Source organism: Lampetra planeri, chromosome 62, assembly GCF_965212315.1.
Source record: "Lampetra planeri chromosome 62, kcLamPlan1.2.h2, whole genome shotgun sequence".
NCBI lineage: Eukaryota > Metazoa > Chordata > Hyperoartia > Petromyzontiformes > Petromyzontidae > Lampetra > Lampetra planeri.
Genome location: NC_136168.1, coordinates 2,056,686 through 2,076,085, shown reverse-complemented (window position 1 = coordinate 2,076,085; position 19,400 = coordinate 2,056,686). Strand labels below are relative to the sequence as shown.

General features: G+C 57.9%; 1 protein-coding gene across 6 annotated transcripts; it reads right to left on the bottom strand.

Moving 5' to 3' along the window:
• Nucleotides 1-1,785: 1,785 nt before the first annotated feature.
• Nucleotides 1,786-14,669, bottom strand: TBCCD1 (TBCC domain containing 1). Of its 6 annotated transcripts, XM_078619200.1 has the most exons (10): nucleotides 14,029-14,582; nucleotides 13,526-13,982; nucleotides 11,812-12,091; nucleotides 10,699-10,885; nucleotides 9,531-9,683; nucleotides 8,886-9,107; nucleotides 8,438-8,579; nucleotides 5,849-6,035; nucleotides 4,558-5,076; nucleotides 1,786-2,006 (listed from the first exon to the last, which is right to left on the bottom strand). In XM_078619200.1, exons 3-10 carry the CDS (start codon nucleotides 12,021-12,023, stop codon nucleotides 1,880-1,882), a joined length of 1,749 nt encoding a protein of 582 aa, XP_078475326.1. In that variant the 5' UTR covers nucleotides 12,024-12,091; nucleotides 13,526-13,982; nucleotides 14,029-14,582; the 3' UTR covers nucleotides 1,786-1,879. The 6 variants fall into 6 exon arrangements, with proteins under 6 accessions (XP_078475326.1, XP_078475328.1, XP_078475325.1 ...); XM_078619202.1 differs by lacking the exons at nucleotides 13,526-13,982; nucleotides 14,029-14,582 and adding an exon at nucleotides 14,592-14,669; XM_078619199.1 differs by having other exon boundaries at nucleotides 13,526-14,582.
• Between the last annotated feature and the right edge of the window lie 4,731 nt (nucleotides 14,670-19,400).

Here is a 19,400-nt window from a genome sequence, read left to right as displayed (position 1 = left end):
AGAACCACCGCCAATTCCCAATGGAGACACGACCACTCTCTGGGGGGCAGTGGTGGTGGGGAGGCGGGCTGGCCCATTGGGGGCCCAAATGAGAAATTCTGTTTGAGCCCCCAACCTCACCCCCCAATTGTTCCTCGGGACACAACGGCAGGGAATAGAGAATTAAGATAAGAGTCGTCGACCCCGAGGCAATAATGGGACTTTGGTCCGAGAAGAACGCGTGGAGTCTTCTGCGACGAGCGAGAAGCCCCGTGAGCGACAGACGAACGGGAACGGTGGCCGTGGAAACCGCCACCAGCTGCCGCTCCTCCCACCCCGCTCGGTGTGCAAACACGCGGAGCCGGCGACGCGCATCGCCGTTCCCACGCCACACTCTCCACGACCTCCACCTCCTCATCCCTCCTGCTCCTCCTCACCCCTCTCCTCCTCCGTCTCTTCCACCTCTTTCTCAAACCTCTCCCGCCCCCCATTCCTCCCTCTTATCCTCACCCTCTCCCTCCACTTCATTGCTCTCCTCCCCTTCTTCATCCACCTGCTCCCCTTCCTCCGCCCCCTCCACCACCTCCTCCACCCACTCCACGACCTCCTTATCAACCTCCTCCCCTCCCTCCCTCCCTCCCTCCCGCCTCATCCTCATGACCAGCATGATGAAGTTTGGTCAAATGACCCCCGTAACTCTCACAGCATGGGGAAGCCTCATCCAGCAGTGGATTGACGTGCGTGGTTGCACTGTAACCAGTGATTGGCTTTGTTACGGTTGGGAGTGGTTGTGGTGTTGCTGGTAAGCAGCTTTATATCATCGTTAAAACTCAAAGGTTTAATCACACGCTTCCCCACAAAACACGCACACACACAATAGACACAGACGGTTAGTGGTGGCAAGTGCCGTTAGCGAGCACCTATTATAGCCGGCGCGTTGCTCAAGAGAGTGGTATGTCCAGCACCATGCCCAGCCGCCTTTGTCTCCCCAGTGCTGAAGTTTATACACTGCACCGACTACTAATTTATTGAAGGCCGAGCCAACCTAGGGGAGGCCCAGCACCAGTTCCAATATCGCTCGCCATTGACCTATAGAAGTGACGAGAAACAGGACTCGGGTCACCGGGGCTCGGCGCGCAGGGGTGCCGACCGCTGTGCCACCACTCCCGATATCGACACACGCAGCAACACGCAGCACACCGGCACACAATCACAGTTCAAACGTCAGCTTCATCTGTGTTTCACAGCTCAAGTCACCGCATTAAAAGGAATACACAACCCGTGAAACGGCTCTCGTTAAAAAGTATGCCAAACAATACCGCAGATCCCCGGTGTTAAGGTACCTCTCGGATTCCTACGGTTTCCCAAGGGTCATAGTCATATTAAGGCAACTTTAGCATTGTTTGGGTCAAGGTTCTTTCCAGAGGCCTGCCGAGCCAGACTAAGGCCCCTTTCATGGGTATAAAGTTAACGCTCAGAATTCAGAAGGCCGCAATGCAGTGACACACGGCCACGGGAAACCACTTCAACCGGCTCCAATATACGCAAACCACAAGCGGCCGATTGTCACACGCGCGATGCCACGTGGTTGCCGGGTTGCCGAACGCCTGCTTGACTCTGCGTCGCGCCTTGCATCGCTGCGGCCGTGGCAACTCCACCTCTGCAGCAGCGGCAGTAGTGGTGAGCGTGTCGTCGTATCGGCGGCAGCGGCGGTGGTGGTGACCGCGTCACCTGGCGACGGTGGTGATGGTGACCACTTCTCCGTGGCGACGGTGGTGGTAACCGCGTCACCGTAGCGGTGGAAGTGTCTCCGTGGCGAGGGTGGTGATGTTGACAGCGTCTCCGTGGCGACGATGATGGCGGCGATGGTGACCGCGCCGCCGTTGTCGAAGGCGCCCCGTCACGGCGGCGCGGCGTGCTGCTCGGACGTGGGGATGAGCCCGTCGAGTTGCTTCTGGTGGCCCGAGTCCTTCAGCCACTCGCAGAACAGATTCTTCACCAGAATCCGGAACTGAGCCGTCTTCTCCCTGCGGAGCACGGAGAGCGTGAGGGGGCCACGTGCGTCAGCGTGGCGTGACGCGTCGCGGCGTGAGGGTCGGCGTGGTGCAGCATGCCAACCACTCTCCACAGATACGACAAAAGACAAAGATCCCCTGCATACCCTGAACAGACTTTCAGGGTAAGTGCTGTTAGCGAGCACCTACAAAGAAATAAAAGTACGCGAGGGGGTGGGTGGCCAGGCCCACAACAACTGCCATTCGCCAGTAAGTGGCAGTGACGTCACCACTGTGTTTGTGCCAGGCTATGTGCACGTTAAGGCCACGGGAAGTGTCAAACGCCCGCTGGCAGGAGGTCACAAGACAGATCCAGGTGCCATAGTTTGACTGAGATGACTGGCCGATGCACCACCTGTGCCACCTACAGTGCCAACTCGCTGTGTTTTAGACACCCACCGCTCCGCTCGTTGTTGTGAGCATCGCCCCTCTGCCCTCCGTTGTTGTTGGAGGGCGACTGCCTCAAACTGCCCAGTAGCGTCCTTCGCGAGCCTCCTCTACAGAGGCCGATCTTGACATCGCTGGTATCAGTCATCAGCAAGTCCACTCAGCTCCACATCCTCTTATACCACATCACTCCATCTCTTCTCTAGCCCGTGCCGCGCCCGTTTATCCCCCTCTATCTGGCCGAACAAAAGCTGTTTCGGCATGCAGTGACCAAGCCAACGCAGCCTTGCCTGCCGGAGGAGCTCACCGATGGGACTTGTCCAGATCTTTCAAGGATTTGTGAGCTCCTCATCTAATCCAGCCTGGTTAAACCCAGGATGGATCGCAGGTAGGCCAGCCTAAATATTTGTAACCGGCGAAGATGTTCCATTAGGGGAGGTCCATGTTTTGCAAGCATAGAGAAGGGAGGGCATGACCATGGCCGAGAAGACTTCACAGAAATGCTCAGAAATCTGCAAACCTTTCTTTCCCCTAATGATGGTGGTAGGTGTGGCACTGTAAGTCACTTTTTTGATGGGATGACTTGTGATCGCGGGCTACTGAAGCAGACTCCATCTCCTCAGCAACCCGTGACCACCACCCATCCTTGCAGCACCGCACGTCTCTCCAAACCTCTGAGCGAAGGCTGCGGTAAGCCTCCTCATTCTCTGACGTGGGATGCTGTAGATGATGGGAGTGGGCCTGTTGCTTTTTATCAGTCAGCCGGAACACCTCCTCTGTCAGCCAGGGTCTCTAAGGAGGTTTGGACCGTGAACCTAAAGCAGCCATTGCAGCTGCATGAGCCACAGTCCTAAACCTCGAACATTTCCCCATGGCATTAGGAGGGGGGGGGGATGATGCCAACCTCAACTGCAAGCGATGATGAAATTCTCACTTGCAACTTTCAGCAGCTAGCTGATACCAGGCCACTGTGGGTTTTAATGGGGTCCTGGATGTACACCCACCACTGGAGTGGAAGAACGGCAGTCGCATCTTACAGATGACAAGCCGGTGGTCAATGGACTGAACAGCTCCACGGTAGGTCCTGGTGTCGAGGACATGGGCCCGCATCCGCTGGTCCATCACTATATAGTCCAGCAGATGTTCTTGATAGACCCGGCGTGCATCCACGATGTTGCGTGGATGCGCCGATGCCGGAACAGTGTGTTGATAATTACAAGCCCATGGGCTGCACAAAAGTCTAGCAGCCTCCTACCGTTGTTATTGAGCTGATATGGCCCATGCCTTCCAATCACTCTAGCCCAGGTGCCAATATCATGATCCACTCAGGCATTAAAGTCAGCCAACAGGATGACTATACTGAGGGGCTACTTTAGCTAGCACCCGTGACAGGAGGCCATCGGCCTTGCCTGCATCCCTCCACTGATATTCATCTTCGTTGGGGGCATAAGTAACCACCACCACCTCTCCTCACCTCTAGTTGATGGGAAGGTGAGCCCACAGTAGCCTGGGGCTTACAGCTCTCCACACCTCACCGCCATGCGCCAACAACCCTTAAATATTCAAAAGAGCCACTCCCTGTTGTTTGGCAGTCTCCTGCCCCAAATAGAGGACTGTCCACCCCTCATGGTGGAAGGAGCCAGTCCACCGGACCTCCTAAATACCGCAGAGATCCAGGCGGGACCAGTCCAGCCTCTCCTCCGCAGTGAGCATTCAAACATTCCACGTGGCCACCCGCAGTGGCTTTTTGCCATTTCTGGAGGAACCCCGAGGGTAAGGAATCAGTCTCCTGGCTCTGCCAAATGGGGGTGGGCTAGGAAACGTCATAGACGCCTGTCTCCCAGGGGCTTTCCAGCAAAAGCTTCGTTCTATATATACATATTATGTGGTTTGGTGGTAGTTTATTTGAAGGTGGATGAGTTACCAGTCCATCGCGCCCCAGTTTGGCCGCTGTGGTGGCTACAAGTGTCATGAAGGGTATAGCCGATTTTGGAATTAATCTTCCCTCCATGGCATTCCTCAAATCCACCACAGCGTTACCATTCGGCATCACCGAGGAGGTAAGGACTTGTTCTTTTTGGACAGGCACACACACATACGTGTAGGGGCACTTTCATCACACACACGCTGGGCTTGCCTGGTGAGGTTGGCGTATCGCATGGTCTGCTGCCACGCCTGCACGCTCTTTTCGCGCGCCGCCAGCGCCCGCTCGTACGCGACGGGAAGCCCGCCGGGCACCTCGCTCGTGGTGCCGCCCGCGATCGTGAACGGCACCGTCAGCAGGTGCAGCTCGCTCGGAGGCAGCAGGCGGTAGCACTTCTCATTGGTGCCATCGGCCTCGGGCCCGCCCAGGCACAGCGGCTGGTCCCAGCGGTTGGGCACGGCGGCAAGGCCCGCCCGAGCCATGTGCTCCTCCAGCAGCGGGTAGTGCGTGTGGTACGGCGCCAGCGTGAGGCCGGCGTCGCCGCACGGCGCCGACACCAGCAGCGGCCGGCACGGCGTGAGCAGGTGAAAGGTGCAGGCGGAGCAGGCGGAGGCGACGAGGCGGCGACACGCCACCACCACCGTGACATCCTCGCAGCCGTGCACGGTCACGTGCGTCTCCACGGGGCCCAGCACCAGCACCGTCCGTCGGCATCGCTCGATGCTAACCGACCTGTCGACGCGGCGGCGGCAGCGGCGGCACGCGTGTCGGTTTGGTCGGAGGGGCGTCGTCGTGGCCGGAAAGCAAAGAAAAACATCTCAGCTCCGGCACATTCTCAGCGGCGCGCCGGCACCACCCAGCAGCCACAGGAGGACGTGACGTGAAGGGGCACGCATGGCGTGTGTGACGCCACCACGGGTAACGAAGTCAAGAATATGACCTCCGCAGCACGCCGCATTCCCGAATCGACTCAAATAATTTTTACATTTGATTTTCGCGGCATTCTTACAGCACAAGGCTATCATCACGACGACGTTATGCTTCAGAGACACGGTCTGCAGCAGTTTTGCAGGAGGGGGCGATGTTGCAGTATGTACGTACATGTATTTATTTTGCACGGTACATAGCCAACCGTGCTAATCGGAGGTACGTGCGTGTGCGCAGTCCCATTTTACAATATGCGATGTAACTTTTTGCATTTGGCAAATTTGGACCGCGATACCGGCACGCAAAGTCCTGCTCGTTGCGAATGACCAGAGGGAATCCCTAATGGCCACATCGAAGCAGACCGCGCAATTCACGGTTAGCACATGCAGCGGTACAACCAGGAGCGGTCTACCAGATTCCAACCTGTGCAGCACGGGGTGGTTGGGGGGGGGCAAGCCAGTTTGCGCGTTTGGCAATCGAGTAGCCGGGTAAAACCGAGCGTTACTCCCGGGCACGGAACAGCTCACGGACACGGCCGTGACACCACAGCTCGCCTGCTGCTGCTGCTGCTCCTCACCTGAGCGGCGACAGCAGGTAGATGAAGGAGTCGCTGCAGCGGTGGATGCACACGTGCGCGCCGGCCAGCCGTGGCGAGCTGCGCGCCAGTGTCTGCCGGCTCGCCTTCCTCAGCATCACCACGCGTGCGCCCGCCGGCGCCCCCTGCCCGCTGCGCAGCATGCACACGCGCTGCACGGTGCCCGCGCCTGGCGCAGACGGGGGGTGGTGGTGGTAGGTGGGGGGGCGGTGGGGGGGGAGGGGGCACACACGCGCGTACGCAAGCTTATGAACGTGTGTGTGGGTTTAACTTCTTCCTACGTAGTGGACCTTGCCAATGTGTGCGTGTGGCCAAGCGTGCGTGTATGTGTCCAAACACGCGTGCGAGGCGCGCACGCCTCGCGGAGACGCAGTGAGCGTGGAGTCTGGCGAGTGCGACTGGCGAATCGAGAGTGAGCGGCGAGTGGGGAGTTGAATGTGAAGCTTCTTTTGCACTGTACGTAGCCAGCCATGATAATCAAAGTGCGGGGGAAGGCCAACCAACTAAAAGTGAGCGGCTCACAGCGAATTGTGAGCAAGCGGTTGACAATGACATGGTGCGAGTGGCGAGGGAGTGGCGAGAGAGTGGCGAGAGAGTGGCGAGAGAGTGGCGAGGGAGTGGCGAGGAAGTGGCGAGGGAGTGGCGAGGGAGTGGCGAGCGAGTGGCGAGGGAGTGGCGAGGGAGTGGCGAGAGAGTGGCGAGGGAGTGACGAGGGAGTGGCGAGCGAGTGGCGAGGGAGTGGCAAGGGAGTGGCGAGAGAGTGGCGAGGGAGTGGCGAGGGAGTGGCGAGCGAGTGGCGAGGGAGTGGCGAGGGAGTGCCGAGAGAGTGGCGAGGGAGTGACGAGGGAGTGGCGAGCGAGTGGCGAGGGAGTGGCGAGGGAGTGGCGAGGGAGTGGCGAGAGAGTGGCGAGGGAGTGGCGAGGGAGTGGCGAGGGAGTGGCGAGGGAGTGGCGAGGGAGTGGCGAGCGAGTGGCGAGGGAGTGGCGAGGGAGTGGCGAGGGAGTGGCGAGGGAGTGGCGAGAGAGTGGCGAGGGAGTGGCGAGGGAGTGGCGAGGGAGTGGCGAGGGAGTGGCGAGGGAGTGGCGAGGGAGTGGCGAGGGAGTGGCGAGGGAGTGGCGAGGGAGTGGCGAGAGAGTGGCGAGAGAGTGGCGAGGGAGTGGCGAGGGAGTGGCGAGGGAGTGGCGAGGGAGTGGCGAGCGAGTGGCGAGGGAGTGGCGAGGGAGTGGCGAGGGAGTGGCGAGGGAGTGGCGAGAGAGTGGCGAGGGAGTGGCGAGGGAGTGGCGAGGGAGTGGCGAGGGAGTGGCGAGGGAGTGGCGAGGGAGTGGCGAGGGAGTGGCGAGGGAGTGGCGAGGGAGTGGCGAGAGAGTGGCGAGAGAGTGGCGAGGGAGTGGCGAGGGAGTGGCGAGGGAGTGGCGAGGGAGTGGCGAGAGAGTGGCGAGGGAGTGGCGAGGGAGTGGCGAGGGAGTGGCGAGCGAGTGGCGAGGGAGTGGCGAGGGAGTGGCGAGAGAGTGGCGAGGGAGTGACGAGGGAGTGGCGAGCGAGTGGCGAGGGAGTGGCGAGGGAGTGGCGAGCGAGTGGCGAGGGAGTGGCGAGGGAGTGGCGAGAGAGTGGCGAGGGAGTGATGAGGGTGTGGCGAGCGAGTGGCGAGGGAGTGGCGAGGGAGTGGCGAGAGAGTGGCGAGGGAGTGGCGAGGGAGTGGCGAGCGAGTGGCGAGGGAGTGGCGAGGGAGTGGCGAGGGAGTGGCGAGGGAGTGCCGAGAGAGTGGCGAGGGAGTGACGAGGGAGTGGCGAGCGAGTGGCGAGGGAGTGGCGAGGGAGTGGCGAGGGAGTGGCGAGGGAGTGGCGAGCGAGTGGCGAGGGAATGGCGAGGGAGTGGCGAGGGAGTGGCGAGGGAGTGCCGAGAGAGTGGCGAGGGAGTGGCGAGCGAGTGGCGAGGGAGTGGCGAGGGAGTGGCGAGCGAGTGGCGAGGGAGTGGCGAGGGAGTGGCGAGGGAGTGGCGAGAGAGTGGCGAGGGAGTGGCGAGGGAGTGGCGAGCGAGTGGCGAGGGAGTGGCGAGGGAGTGGCGAGAGAATGGCGAGGGAGTGGCGAGGGAGTGGCGAGGGAGTGGCGAGGGAGTGGCGAGGGAGTGGCGAGGGAGTGGCGAGGGAGTGGCGAGGGAGTGGCGAGCGAGTGGCGAGGGAGTGGCGAGGGAGTGACGAGGGAGTGGCGAGAAAGTGACGAGGGAGTGGCGAGCGAGTGGCGGGGAGTGGCGAGGGAGTGGCGAGGGAGTGGCGAGGGAGTGGCGAGCGAGTGGCGAGCGAGTGGCGAGGGAGTGACGAGGGAGTGACGAGGGAGTGGAGAGCGAGTGGCGAGCGAGTGGCGAGGGAGTGACGAGGGAGTGGCGAGGGAGTGACGAGCGAGTGACGAGCGAGTGGCGAGCGAGTGGCGAGGGAGTGGCGAGGGAGTGGCGAGCGAGTGGCGAGGGAGTGACGAGGGAGTGGCGAGCGAGTGGCGAGGGAGTGGCGAGGGAGTGGCGAGCGAGTGGCGAGGGAGTGGCGAGGGAGTGGCGAGGGCGCCGGAATCGCCGGCTCACCATTCTGCTCCCAGGAGAGGTTACGGCCACGCTGCATACACGCCGACATGCCGTAGGGGCTGAGGTCCAGGTGGTCGCGCAGCCACAGCTGCAGTGGCCTCAGCGAGAAGGCCTTCAAGCCTGGTAGGAAGCCGCTGTCGGCCTGGGGGTGGGGGGGTGGGGGTGAACGCACCACCGTCACAGCCGTCGCCCCAGCACAGCGCAATGCACGCACGCAATACAGCAGAACACATTCAACTCCAGTACCAGATAAGTACGGCCAAGACGCTTATAGTGTCGGACTTACTCTAGCGTGCTTTCGGATTTTCGCGTAGTTTCAGGCGGGGATATCCCACCCAGACCACAATTGCGACCGACCCCAACAGACACGCCGCCCACCCCACCTCCTACCCTCCCACCTCCCCCACCCCCCGTCGCCACGCGCGCCGCGGGGCACCGGTGTGAGCACCTGCGCGGCGGTGGCCAGCTCGCTGAGCGGGCGGATGCGCTGGCCCCGATCGGCCGATCCCTCCATCAGCATGTCGAGGGTGCGCAGCGCCGACAACGGCAGCAGCGACTCGGACAGCGAGCTCCAGCGCATGGCGTGCATCCCCGCGGGCTCCAGCAGCAACTTGAGCAGGTCGGAGAGGCCACTCTTCACGAAGGACAGGTGCTGCTGGCCATCCAGATACTGGGACGATGCGGGGGGGGGGGGGGGGGTGGCAGGGAGGGAGGAGTGAAGAGTCAGCCAGATGTACGAGTGTGTGTGCGCGTGTGCATGTGTGCGCTACGAAACCCAGCAACCCTAGTTCGATTCCTGCTCACAGCCAACACCAGTGACGTATATCAGAACCGGTCCTCGGTCTCCACCCGATCAACTCAGCCTTAAATAAGCACCTGGTGCGGTACGTAAAAACATCGCCACTTAGAGAGACAAAGGAGGCCGCGTGTGGTGCTGGCCACACTAACCCCCTCATGTGCCGTGCCGGCCTTCATAGGTGCTGCTACTCACTAACAGCACTTGCCCCAATCGTCTGCCAGGGCGACGTGGGAGACCTCTGTGCGTGTGTGTGTACGAGCGCTGCGCCGTGCCCCTCTGCACGAGGAGCCACACCTTGCCCTGGGTGAGAGAGCGTCGCTCCTGGTCGTCTGGCTGGCTCCGGGGACTCGGCCAGTCGTCCGCGACCAGCGAGTGGCGGCGCAGCGACGTGCGACTCAACTCCTGGATGTAGAGGAAGAGTAGGAACCACAGCGTGTCCACACTCAGCTGTACACGGGAGCACACACACACGCGGGCATCAGGGCACACGGATAGACAAATATACCCCTGTGTAGCATACACAGACTGTTGGGGCAAATGCTGTCAGCGAGCATCTATGAAGGTCAACACGGCGCACGAGGGAGTGGTGTGTATAGCCCTACGCATAGCCACCTTTGTCTCCCCAGTAGTTGTGTGTGCACACTGCACCAAGTACTCATTTAACGCTGAGCCGACCTAGAGGATGATCAGGTTCGGTTCAGAAACTCGTCATCAACGTTTGCTGTGAGTTGGAATCAAACTAAGGTTTGCCAGGTTCATAGCGCAGAGCGCTTAGCACTACAATATCACTCCCCACACATACACAGGCGCACACACACAGAAGTTATGGACGCACACACACACAGGGGGTCTATGATGGCATTGTTCGACCTGAGAAGGCATCAGATGCATGGATGACTACGTTTGGAATAAACCGGTAGAGTCTGTTCAGCCTTCAAAGTTGAACGAAATCGGTTGGCAAAAAATCTTCACGACAAAAGTGAGAACAAGAGGAACGTGACATGGGGCTGCATTACACGTCACATTTTAAGTTACGTTTCTAAATTTGGTGAGCGGACCAGAGACCGTGTCAACTCACTGCACTTGACAATGTGGTTTTAATCACGGGCAGCAGTTTAAACCTGGTTTGTAACCCAGGCTTTCAGAAGTGATGGCTCAGGTCTCTCACCTCTTAGCCACTCGCCCACTTCTACGTCCACGCTGTGTTAAGGAACTGTAGTGTTGTTGATTTCCGCGTCTTTGCTGTGCTACTGGGGGTTGGTGGCGGCGGTGTTGGCCGTGGTAGCTGTAGCGGTTGATATCGGTGGTTGCGGTGGTGGTGATGGTGGTGGTGGCGGCAGTAGTGCTGGTGGTGGTGGTGTCGGCGACGGTGGTGGTGGTCTCTGTGGCGGCAATGCTTTCACAGTGGTGGTGCCAGTGGCGGTGGAGGTAGTGTCGGCGGTTTCAGTGGCTGTGTTGTCACCTGCGCGCGCAGCTGCTCTACGTCGGCACGCGAGCAGCACTCGGACGCCTCCTCGGCCCACTCGAGGCGCCGCTGTGCCGTCCACTCGGGCGCCAGCGTGTCGCAGCTCTCCATGTACAACCACGCCACCTCCTCGGGAAGCTGCAGCTTCCCGCACGCCACGTGCCGCCACATTGGCCACGTCAGCCTGCCACGCAAGCACACGCACGGCAACACGCGTACGTCCGCGCTTTTGCACGAGTCCGTGCGTTCGTTTATTTAACGAAAAGTGGAAACCTGCTCTGTCGTCATCATAATCGGTCCTGGTCAGTCCACTGCTTAAACAGTTAAATACTGTTGAATCGAATTGTACTATCAATCAATGAATCAATTACTTATCCATCATTATTAATCGACAAGTGTAATCTATCAAATTGTGTATGTACACAGACTGAAAAAATGATGTGGGATGTTTAGGCAACCATAGAGGAGTACATTTCCACAACTTGTTGACGAGGATGACTAAGAAAATCCAGTTACCACAATTCTGGCAACTGCCTGATGATGCTGGCTGTAACTATGGGCGAAACGTGCGCACCCCAATTGCTAAACGTGCGCACCCCAATTGTTAAATGCTATGAGATTACTGACGAACGGCATAACAGTTGCGCTGCTGAACAGTTGTGAAATTGGCCACGTTTGTTCATTACGTGACAACTTCATTAACTGGTTGCGTCGGGTGGAGGAGGGTGTATGGCACACATTAAAATCATCCAACCAATTTTTTTTTCATATGAATCACAACATTGGTCGCGAAAGCCGACTTATTAGTTTCAGTGCTCTTAATAAGCAAGGCCCGCAGGCCATTGGTGGCCCCAGGTGGCCTTTAGTGCGGCCCCCCGACAATACACATATGTGAAAACAACCCTCGCAAGGCGGTGTGGCGGTCCTCACACTGATGATGCCTTATCGGCGAAAGTGGGCCACCCTCTGAAAATTGGTTACGAACACTGCGTTAGTTGGACTTAAGTCTCCACACACACAAATTCTGCATGTCGACAACCTTGATAAAGATCACAAGCTGATATCGGTGCCTCTTAACACCCCCCCCCAACTCCTCATCCTCCTCCTCACCTGGGGAATCCGAGGGGGCGAATTCTCACGTACGCCGCCACCTTGTGCAGGTAGTAGATGCCCAGCTTGGCGGGAGGCACCATGGGGAGCACGCCAACGCGAAACGGTTCGTCTCGGAGCCACAGCCGCATGCGCGGCGCTTGCGGCCGTGGCTCCGTCACCGCCCTGGAAGGGTCCCCAGACCCTCCCGCGGCTTTCGCCGATGGCTGCATGGCGCAGACGGGAGGCGGGTGGCGGCAGTGGTGGCGGTCGCAAGTTGTGGCCTCGCCCGTGTCTGGGGCTGAGAATTAGTTTTATTATTAATGAACGTTTTTGTAATGCGCAGTAAGGAGCGCCATACAGAAGAATGAGAAAAAAACATCTTTAATGTATCTAACCTATTGTCGGAAATAAGCAGGCGTTTCGTTTATTTCGAAATGGGAGAATATCAGCGGTCAAGCGCAGCTCGGTAGGCAGAGCGTTCCGCATCGGAGGCCCAAGGACCGAAAACTTCCTAGCGAGAAGTTTGTGCCGAGGTGTTCGACAAAGCACGACAAAGATCAGTCTTGATTGTCTACACTGCATCCTAAGCATCCCGAGTTTGCCCCAGTCTGACTTTTGACAGTCTTGCCTGAGCTATTACTGACAGGTAGTGCCTCATCGTTGCAGCAATCATGACGACTGCTTACTTAAATTAACATGCGTCGAGATTATTTAGCTGTTATAAATGTCCACGTGATAAGCCACTTCGTTGAGCTATCATTTGTAGCCAGGTCGCTTCTGAAAAATAAGCTAATTGCTCAGCGGGGTTTACCTGGTAAGATAAAACAATACTTTAGTTTAGGGAATCTGGATGGAGACAGGGGACAAGGGAGGAGAGATTAAAGCGAGAGATAAGGAGGTCGTGGTGCAGACGGAGAGGGGACAGGGAAAGAGAGGATAATACAGGGTGCTTCAAATAAATGTTAGCACTTGCATCAATACCTTAAGAAACGTGCCTTCAGGCCCTGGAGAGCACCTGTATTGCGAGAGAGGGGCAGGGAGACAGGGGGAGACCGGGTGAGGGGGGCAGACAGAGAGGAAGGGAGACAAAGATGGGACACTGACAGGACACGGGGGATGCAGGGGAGACAGGATGTCCTCTCTGCTGTGAGAAAACACGAGGAGGGGGGTTCCATTTGCTACGTGCGTCCGTCTGAGCAATACTTTGAGCTTAACACGTAGGCTTTCGCGACCTATATTATTCATAATCAACGTTTTTGGGTTTAGATCGCGTTATTTGTGTCGTAACCCTCCACCACCCGACACGGCCAATCAGTAAAAAGGTGTCACGTTGACAAAAGACAAATAGTTCACTGCTTTAGCCCACCGGTGTGTTGAAGCGTGAAACCACAACATTTACACATTTACAATTTTTTGTTGTTGTTGTGGTTTCACGCTTCAACACACCGGTGGGCTAAAACAGTGAACTATTTGCCTTTTGTCAACGTGACACTTTTTTACTGATTGGCCGTGACGGGTGGTGGAGGGTTACGACACATTTATAAATAACGCGATCTAAACCCAAAAACGTTATGAATAATACTTTGAGCTATATCGTGTTCTTCTGTTTGTTGATATAACGCTCTGACCCCGTGTCCCTACTGGGCATCTGTGACAAAGAGCTTAGTAGCTCATCGGATTCCTCCTGCAGTATAAATCAATATATTCGGATTCTGACGTATAATGACTGTACCGTCGTTCCCGGCACGTGGAGCGGTGGCGTCGTAAGTTGCGCTACCAACTCAGTGTTCGGCGGCGGTCTTCAGAGCCGGGCCCGCGGGCTACTGGAGGCCCCTGGTGGCCTTTAGCGCGGGCCCCGACAAGACACAAAGTGACACCACCCCACCACCATCAGCATCGTCGTCGTGCTGCTGCTGCTGTTCAAACTCCCAAAGGTTCCACACGGTGTGTGTCGGCCCTCACAGCGGTGATGTCTCATCGGCGACACTGCCCCCCCCCCACCCTGCACCGAAACTGAGCGAAGAGCAGCGCACTACGGAGTTTAATGTCCACGTCCACTGCGGCCTGTGCGTGTCACCCAAACCACCCCCACCCCAGTCCTCGAAAACCAAAACCTCATCGTCACCACAGTCACCAAAACCTTGTCACTACCGTCACCACAGTCACCAAAACCTCGTCACCACCAAAACCTCGTCACCACCAAAACCTCATCGTCACCACCGTTACCACCAAAACCTCATCGTCACCACCGTTACCACCAAAACCTCATCGTCACCACCGTTACCACCAAAACCTCATCGTCACCACCGTTAGCACCAAAACCTCATCGTCACCACCGTTACCACCAAAACCTCATCGTCACCACCGTTACCACCAAAACCTCATCGTCACCACCACCGTCATCACCAACCCCGGCTGATTCTCTCGCGATCCTGCGACATTATAGCTTCACTTTGTCGTCGCAGCGCTCACCGCAAACGCAACGCGAATGTGTTTGACGCGGCGTCTACCGCTCGTCGTCGCCAGCCGTGGTCGATCCACTGCTGGATGAGGATGATGATGAAGATGATGATGAGGAGGAGGAGACGTCGGCGCAATATTGACAAAGCGCCTCGCCTCTGTAAACACGCGCCGTCCCTTGACAACGCGTAACAACAACAACAACAACCAGCCGCAACTGTTATCGCAGCCTAGGGCACTAAGTTGTTGGTGTTATTGTTGCTGTTGTTGTAAATGAAAGAGAACCACCTCCTCACCCCCCCGCCCGCTGGGCGCCCACAGCGAAGGCCGCAAGTCACCTGCGCAGAGGCCAAGGGACGCGCCGCCGCCAGTTTGGATTTTCCAGCGCGCACGCGCGGGCGTCCCGCGGGTCACGTGACGGCTCCTTCGAACGGGCCAATGAGGAGGGGGGAGTCGCACCGCCGCCTATCCGCTGTGCGGAATTCAAACAGCGGTTCCCGCCAACTTGGGGGGGGGGGCGGGGGTGGTGGCTCCGGGTGGAAACAAACGAGCAGCTCGGGCCACCCCCCCCCCGCGCGGGTAGAAAAGTTCCGCTTCAGACAACTCTGTTCCGCCTGGGCGTTAGAACGGGGATTAGATCATAGTCACGTTAGAGATGATGATGACGACGATGATGCTGATGATGATGAGCAGAATAAAAATATGTATTTATACTGTCACTCTGTCACCCTGTCACTCTGTCACCCTGTCTCTCTGTCACTCTGTCACCCTGACTCTCTCACCCTGTCACCTTGTCACCCTGTCTCTCTGTCACTCTGTCACCCTGTCACTCTGTCACCCTGTCACCCTGTCACTCTGTCACCCTGTCACTCTGTCACCTGTCACCCTGTCACCCTGTCTCTCTGTCACTCTGTCACCCTGTCACCTTGTCACCCTGTCACCCTGTCACTCTGTCACCCTGTCACTCTGTCACCCTGTCACTCTGTCACCTGTCACCCTGTCTCTCTGTCACTCTGTCACCCTAACTCTCTCACCCTGTCACCTTGTCACCCTGTCTCTCTGTCACCCTGTCACCTTGTCACCCTGTCACCCTGTCTCTCTGTCACTCTGTCACCCTGTCACTCTGTCACCCTGTCACCCTGTCACTCTGTCACCCTGTCACCCTGTCACTCTGTCACCTGTCACCCTGTCACTCTGTCACCCTGTCACCCTGTCTCTCTGTCACCCTGTCACCCTGTCACTCTGTCACCCTGTCACTCTGTCACCTGTCACTCTGTCACCCTGTCACCCTGTCTCTCTGTCACCCTGTCACCCTGTCACCCTGTCTCTCTGTCACCCTGTCACTCTGTCACCCTGGTACTCTGTCACCCTGTCACCCTGTCAGTCTGTCACCCTGTCACCCTGTCACTCTGTCACCCTGTCACCATGCCACTCTGTCTCTCTGTCACCCTGTCACCCTATCACCCTGTCACCCTGCCACCCTGTCACCCTGTCACTCTGTCACCCTGTCACTCTGTTACCCTGTCACCCTGTCACCCTGTCGCTCTGTCACCCTGTCACCCTGTCACCCTGTCACTCTGTCACCCTGTCACACTGTCACCCTGTCACCCTGTCACTCTGTCACCCTGTCACTCTGTCACCCTGTCACTCTGTCATTCTGTCACCTTGTCACCCTGTCACCCTGTCACCCTGTCACCCTGTCACCCTGTCACCCTGTCACTCTGTCACCCTGTCACCCTGTCACTCTGTCACCCTGTCACTCTGTCACCCTGTCACCCTGTCACTCTGTCACCCTGTCACCCTGTCACCCTGTCTCTCTGTCACTCTGTCACCCTGTCACTCTGTCACCCTGTCACCCTGTCACTCTGTCACCCTGTCACTCTGTCACCCTGTCTCTCTGTCACTCTGTCACCCTGTCACTCTGTCACCCTGTCACCCTGTCACCCTGTCGCTCTGTCACCCTGTCACTCTGTCACCCTGTCACCCTGTCACCCTGTCACTCTGTCACCCTGTCACTCTGTCACCCTGTCACTCTGTCACTCTGTCACCCTGTCACCCTGTCTCTCTGTCACTCTGTCACCCTGTCACCCTGTCACTCTGTCACCCTGTCACTCTGTCACCCTGTCACTCTGTCACTCTGTCACCCTGTCACTCTTTCACCCTGTCACCCTGTCTCTCTGTCAACCTGTCACCCTGTCACTCTGTCACCCTGTCACCCTGTCACTCTGTCACCCTGTCATCCTTACACTCTGTTACTCTGTCACTCTGTAACCCTATCACCCTGCCACCCTGTCACTCTGTCACCCTGTCTCTCTGTCACTCTGCCACCCTGTCATTCTGTCACCCTGTCACCCTGTCACTCTGTCACCCTGTCACCATGTCACCCTGTCACTCTGTCACCCTGTCACTCTGTCACCCTGTCACCCTGTCACTCTGTCACCCTGTCACCCTGTCACCCTGTCACTCTGTCACCCTGTCACCCTGTCACTGTCACTCTGTCACCCTGTCACCCTGTCACTCTGTCACCCTGTCACTTTGTCACCCTGGCACTCTGTCACTCTGTCACCCTGTCACTCTTTCACCCTGTCACCCTGTCACCCTGTCTCTCTGTCACCCTGTCACTCTGTCACCCTGTCACCCTGTCACTCTGTCACCCTGTCATCCTTACTCTCTGTTACTCTGTCACTCTGTAACCCTATCACCCTGCCACCCTGTCACTCTGTCACCCTGTCTCTCTGTCACTCTGCCACCCTGTCACTCTGTCACCCTGTCACCCTGTCACTCTGTCACCCTGTCACCATGTCACCCTGTCACTGTCACCCTGTCACTCTGTCACCCTGTCACCCTGTCACTCTGTCACCCTGTCACCCTGTCACTCTGTCACCCTGTCACCCTGTCACTGTCACTCTGTCACCCTGTCACCCTGTCACTCTGTCACCCTGTCACTCTGTCACCCTGGCACTCTGTCACTCTGTCACCCTGTCACTCTTTCACCCTGTCACCCTGTCACTCTGTCACCCTGTCACTCTGTCACCCTGGCACTCTGTCACCCTGTCACCCTGTCACTCTGTCACCCTGTCACTCTGTCACTCTGTCACCCTGTCACTCTGTCACCCTGTCGCTCTGTCACCCTGTCACTCTGTCACCCTGTCACTCTGTCACCCTGTCACTCTGTCACCCTGTCACTCTGTCACTCTGTCACTCTGTCACCCTGTCACTCTGTCACCCTGCCACCCTGTCACTCTGTCACCCTGTCACCCTGTCTCTCTGTCACTCTGTCACTCTGTCACCCTGTCACCCTGTCACTCTGTCACCCTGTCACCCTGTCACCCTGTCACCCTGTCACCCTGTCACCCTGTCACTCTGTCACCCTGTCACTCTGTCACCCTGGCACTCTGTCACTCTGTCACCCTGTCACTCTTTCACCCTGTCACCCTGTCACTCTGTCACCCTGTCACTCTGTCACCCTGGCACTCTGTCACCCTGTCACCCTGTCACTCTGTCACCCTGTCACCCTGGCACTGTCACTCTGTCACCCTGTCACTCTGTCACCCTGTCACCCTGTCACTGTCACCCTGTCACCCTGTCACTCTGTCACTCTTTCACCCTGTCACCCTGTCACTCTGTCACCCTGTCACTCTGTCACCCTGTCTCTCTGTCACTCTGTCACTCTGTCACCCTGTCACTCTGTCACCCTGTCACTCTGTCACCCTGTCACCCTGTCACTCTGTCACCCTGTCACCCTGTCACTCTGTCACCCTGTCACCCTGTCTCTCTGTCACTCTGTCACTCTGTCACCCTGTCACTCTGTCACTCTGTCACTCTGTCACCCTGTCACCCTGTCACTCTGTCACCCTGTCACCCTGTCTCTCTGTCACTCTGTCACCCTGTCACCCTGTCACTCTGTCACTCTGTCACCCTGTCACCCTGTCACTCTGTCACCCTGTCACTCTGTCACCCTGTCACTCTGTCACTCTGTCACCCTGTCACTCTGTCACCCTGTCGCTCTGTCACCCTGTCACTCTGTCACCCTGTCACTCTGTCACCCTGTCACTCTGTCACTCTGTCACCCTGTCACCCTGTCACCCTGTCACTCTGTCACTCTGTCACCCTGTCACCCTGTCACTCTGTCACCCTGTCACCCTGTCACCCTGTCTCTCTGTCACTCTGTCACTCTGTCACCCTGTCACCCTGTCACTCTGTCACCCTGTCACCCTGTCACCCTGTCACCCTGTCACCCTGTCACTCTGTCACCCTGTCACTCTGTCACCCTGTCACTCTGTCACCCTGTCACTCTGTCACTCTGTCACCCTGTCACTCTTTCACCCTGTCACCCTGTCACTCTGTCACCCTGTCACCCTGTCACTCTGTCACCCTGTCATCCTTACACTCTGTCACTCTGTCACTCTGTAACCCTGTCACTCTGTCACTCTGTCACTCTGTCACCCTGTCACCCTGTCACCCTGTCACCCTGTCTCTCTGTCACCCTGTCACCCTGTCACTCTGTCACCCTGTCACCCTGTCACTCTGTCACCCTGTCACCCTTACACTCTGTCACTCTGTCACTCTGTAACCCTATCACCCTGCCACACTGTCACACTGTCACCCTGTCACTCTGTCACCCTGTCACCCTGTCACTCTGTCACCCTGTCACCCTGTCACTCTGTCACCCTGTCACTCTGTCACCCTGTCACCCTGTCACTCTGTCACCCTGTCACTCTGTCACCCTGTCACCCTGTCACCCTGTCACTCTGTCACTCTGTCACCCTGTCACCCTGTCACTCTGTCACCCTGTCACTCTGTCACCCTGTCACCCTGTCACTCTGTCACCCTGTCATTCTGTTACCCTGTGACCCTGTCACCCTGTCGCTCTGTCACCCTGTCACCCTGTCACCCTGTCACCCTGTCACCCTGTCACTCTGTCACCCTGTCACCCTGTTACTCTGTCACCCTGTCACTCTGTCACCCTGTCACCCTGTCACTCTGTCACCCTGTCACTCTGTCACTCTGTCACCCTGTCACTCTGTCACCCTGTCACTCTGTCACCCTGTCACCCTGTCACTCTGTCACCCTGTCACTCTGTCACCCTGTCACCCTGTCACTCTGTCACCCTGTCACTCTGTCACTCTGTCACCCTGTCACCCTGT

What these genes read in the sequence shown, in the direction of transcription:
- TBCCD1 (XM_078619202.1), bottom strand. Translation starts at nt 12,023, where the DNA reads ATGCAGCCATCGGCGAAAGCCGCGGGAGGGTCTGGGGACCCTTCCAGG. An exon ending in CGCCCCCTCGGATTCCCCAG is followed by an intron (nt 10,886 to 11,811) that starts GTGAGGAGGAGG and finishes CTTGCGTGGCAG; the next exon opens with GCTGACGTGGCCAATGTGGC. An exon ending in GCTCTCTCACCCAGGGCAAG is followed by an intron (nt 9,108 to 9,530) that starts GTGTGGCTCCTC and finishes GCATCGTCCCAG; the next exon opens with TATCTGGATGGCCAGCAGCA.